At 50.6% G+C, this 3,896-nt stretch overlaps 3 protein-coding genes across 3 annotated transcripts; all 3 read left to right on the plus strand.

Annotated features, from left to right (window-relative positions):
* Window position 1: 1 nt before the first annotated feature.
* On the plus strand, window positions 2-292 carry DQ04_06981030 (hypothetical protein; the record flags this gene model as incomplete). The annotated part of the gene is made up of 1 exon (XM_009314966.1): window positions 2-292. A coding segment is annotated over one exon (291 nt), but the record flags the coding sequence as incomplete, so codon positions are not given.
* An 876-nt stretch (window positions 293-1,168) lies between these two features.
* Window positions 1,169-2,557, plus strand: DQ04_06981040 (hypothetical protein; the record flags this gene model as incomplete). Its single annotated transcript, XM_009314967.1, has 1 exon — window positions 1,169-2,557. The coding sequence occupies one exon, from the start codon at window positions 1,169-1,171 to the stop codon at window positions 2,555-2,557; it is 1,389 nt and encodes a 462-aa protein (XP_009313242.1).
* Window positions 2,558-3,508: 951 nt separating this feature from the next.
* Window positions 3,509-3,896, plus strand: DQ04_06981050 (translation initiation factor eIF2B delta subunit; the record flags this gene model as incomplete). The annotated part of the gene is made up of 1 exon (XM_009314968.1): window positions 3,509-3,896. A coding segment is annotated over one exon (388 nt), but the record flags the coding sequence as incomplete, so codon positions are not given.

A 3,896-nucleotide genomic window follows, 5' to 3' on the forward strand; every position in this document is an offset into this window, starting at 1 on the left:
CGTTGCTGCCCCCGCAAAGGTGTCGCCCAAGAAGGCATCCCCAAAGAAGACCGCCAAGAAGAGTGTGAGGAAGCCGGCCGCCAAGAAGCCTGTGGCGAAGAAGGCAGCCAAGAAGGCCGTTGCCAAGAAGCCGGCGGCGAAGAAGGCTGTTCCCAAGAAGGCGGCAAAGAAGGCAGCCAAGAAGCCGGCGGCGAAGAAGGCAGCTCCCAAGAAGGCGTCCCCCAAGAAGGCGGCAAAGAAGGCTGTTGCCAGGAAGCCGGCAGCAAAGAAGACGGCACCCAAGAAGAAGTAGGGTCCTTCTCCAATTTATGTGCCTTGCCGCTGCTTCTGCTGTCACGTGCGCCGGCACACCTGACAGGTGGCGCCTCTCGTCCCATTCACAGCAGCGGCAGTGTCATTGTTCGTGTCCTCCAACTAGAGTTGTTTTCGTATTTTGATCTCAGCCTCGGGCGCTTCCGGTGCGAGTATCACTGACAACGGAGTGGATTTCCACTACCCTTGTGTGCTTGCTAACGGTTCTGGGCTTTGATTTTGATAGAGTGCGACGAGTTTTTGCCTTGTCAGTTACTCAAGCAATGCAGGCTGCTAGGTCTCTATTGTTGTGTCGCCTTGTTTTTTTTTTTTGCTTTCTGCTCGTTTTGCACGCTGTAATCTGCGTTCGTGATTATCCTTTGGTAATTTTGATCCGGAGTGTTTGGTTGTTATTTGTACGTTTTCTATCTTTTTCATTTAGTCGACTCTCAGAATCACGGCTAGGGAGACCGTTTGCAGAAAGGAGCGAACGACAAGAACAAAGATGGTCTCTGGTTGCCCGAGGGTCGTGCATGTATCCATTGGGTTGCTTGTTCTTCTCGCCGCAATTGCAGTCCCTGTCTCTGCGACAACGTCACTTGAGTGCGAGAGAGTATGGAAAGACCCCAGTGCTGGCAATGATGTGGTCGAGTGCCTCCGGAACACCGACCGTTTGAAGGGACATTGGAGACTCCTCGTTCTGCCTGGCTTGAACGCATTGCTCTTGCTGGTGACTCTGTTGAGTTTCCCAATTCTGTTGCTGTCTTTTCTTATATGCCGCCGCTGTTGCTGCACGCCCAATGAGGAAGGCCCCACACGACGCGCGCGGTGTTTCCTGTGGTTGTGGATAATCTATGCGTTTCTGTGGAGCTGTGCCATGCTCTTTTTCGTGGTTTATGGTTCTCGAACGTTCTTTCGATCTGCCTTCGACCTTTTGGACGACACAGTCTCCGGCCCTCTGGACTACCTCAACCGCACAGGTGAAAGGATTATTGACTTCGCGTCCGACTGGTCGACAGGGAAGCGTCAGCCACTCGATTCCATTCCGCTGGACCTGACGGCTTTAAAAACGGTGCACAGAACAGCCATGGACAGTGTTGAACTGGCGCGGGAGTACCAATTCAAGTACTTTAAATGGGTGTCCATTTCAACTTACTGCATTGGAGGTCTAGGCTTCGTCTTGGTTGCCCTTATTCTACCCTTCGCAATCTTTCACTGCTGTATTCCGTGGTTCCCTTTAATCCTCTCATGCCTATACTGGGTTAGCGGGCTTGTGTTTTCGCTCCTTGGTGTCATTTTCACTCTGCTGGCGTACGCTTTTTTCATCGGTTGTGGTGAGGTGGATCTGCATTACCAACGGCAGCCAGGGTTATCTCAGTGGTATGCAGTGCCATACTGCCAGAGGGAGTTCAATTTCAACAAGATCAATGCGGAGATTCATGCCACGGAGCTGCAGTATTCTCAACAAGCCTGTTCACAACTGCTGGATGTCTGTGACAACGGCGCAGAAATCTCACAGGCTCCTTTGAATGTGTATGCTATAAAGGAGTTATCCGATCTTCCCGTCAACGTGACAGAAGTCATTGGTTCGAAGGTGTTGGATAAGGTATCAAAACTTCCTCTGAACACAACAAACATTACTGACTTCTCTGAAAAGAACCTGAGCGATCTTCACGATCAGCTGTCTAAAATCCCGGAGGGAATGGAAATTCTGAAAGAGCTGAACCTCCTTGATAAGGTTGACCTCTCTGGTGGCGTTCCGAAATTTCGTGGCGATTTGTCAAAAGAATTACAGAAGATTATTCGCCCTCTGATCTGTGGCATGGATATCGTGAGCGCCGATCAGTGCACTAACTTTGGCACCGTGGCAGCCGTGCTGTTGACAACGAAGGTTAAATCATTTGCGAAGGCGTGTCCGAATCCAGCATCCACATGCAGCCTTCCAGAGTGTGCTGTGAACTGTACAAACAATTTTGTGAAATCAAAAGCAGCTGAAATCGTGCACAAAGCCCATGTTGCCCAGAATATCAGCATTGCATTGTCGTACGCAAGACCTCTGCTTGACTGCAACTTCGTGTTGGATACGGCGGCCAGCGCCCTGGCGAGGTGCCCCGACTTGCGGGATGGTTCGCTCATGCTCGGTGTGGGGTTCTTCGTTGGCGGGCTGACGTGCGCCCTGGCTATATACATAGCCTTCCGCGGCGCGTGCATATGGAGCCGTCCCCCGTTGAAGCGGCAGCGAAGCCTAACAAGCAAGGAAAACTAAGTGCTCTGTTTTTCTTTCCTTCCCCACCCATCATGCCCTGCCCATTAAAGCACATTTTCTTCCTGTTTTGTGCACCTCTCAATACATATACTAAATTCTGAGAAGCGGAATATACAACTACATACGCACATGGATATACATGACTATAAGTTAATAACTGTATATGTTTTCAAATATACTGGAAGCTCTTCTGAGTTTCGGTTCGCCTTGAAATGATGAGATTGGATTGTGTCCGGCCATTGTCTAGATAGGTGGCGTTGCTTGCTCTGTTAAGCTGATATTATATGCTCATACTCATTTCTGCTGAGATGGGATGGGACTGCTTGTTGAACTTTGTCAATATACGGTTTTCTACGATCTTCAAGAAAATGTCTATACGTTTATTGTTTCTTCTTGTGTCTCTTTCTGTGTGCTTCACGTTGAATTGAATCCAGGATGCGTGTAGGTGCACAGTAGTCTATACACTGACACTATGGCATTCGTTTTGTTTTATGGTCAACGATTTGGTGAGGCCAGAGTGGTGTTTTTGGATGTTTTGTGCCTCGCGATAGCAACCCATTTCTGTTGGGGCTCGCTTTGGACGAATATCTGAAGCCCTCTCCCTCTTCATTTTCCCTGTAATTCTTTTTGATCCTGTGCTTTGTAATCTCCTTTGATTCAACCTGTGTTGTGTTCTCGTGCGTTGTGGTGGACAGAGTGGAGTCATCAGGTGAAGATAAATAATCCCTCGTCACTGATCAGCTCACTGGGGTGCTTCTGCGTGGCTGTCACTAATATACATGTTTTTAATGACGAAGTATACCCCTGGGGAATTCGTTGTGGTGGTGGGGCGCATTTTATGATACTAATAATTGTGGTGGCGGTGTTGCCTTCGCTTTAAAAAAAAAACTTCCCCTGCTTCTGTTGTTTCGCTAGTGAAGCAAGTGGGTGTTTTTATTACGGCTGGAACTAATGTCTGCGCAGGCTCCGACCGATGCCCATCTCATGGGGCAAGAGAGCGACGGCGCCAAGGCGGCTGTCCGAGCACAGCGTGACCTTAAGCGAAAGAAGGACAGCCTACGCAAGTTGGAAAAGAAGATGAAGTCCATGAAGGCAGATGACGCCAGCTATGCGGAGGCGGCGGCGGAGTGTCGGGCGCTCAAGGAAGAGATCGATGCACTGGAGGCAGCCGTCGGGGACACGTCAGCCGGCGTGAAGAGTGGCGCCGCCGCCAAGAAAGCGGCGGAGAAAGTTGAAGCGGAGCCGGCGCGGCGAAACGATAAGTTGAAGCCCCAGGCGAAGTGCGGGGCCGACGCTGCCGCGGACGGTGGCGCGGGGCGGGAAGCGGCGCCGCTGGGGG

This window comes from Trypanosoma grayi (genome assembly GCF_000691245.1).
Source record: "Trypanosoma grayi strain ANR4 Tgr_698_V1, whole genome shotgun sequence".
Taxonomy (NCBI): domain Eukaryota; phylum Euglenozoa; class Kinetoplastea; order Trypanosomatida; family Trypanosomatidae; genus Trypanosoma; species Trypanosoma grayi.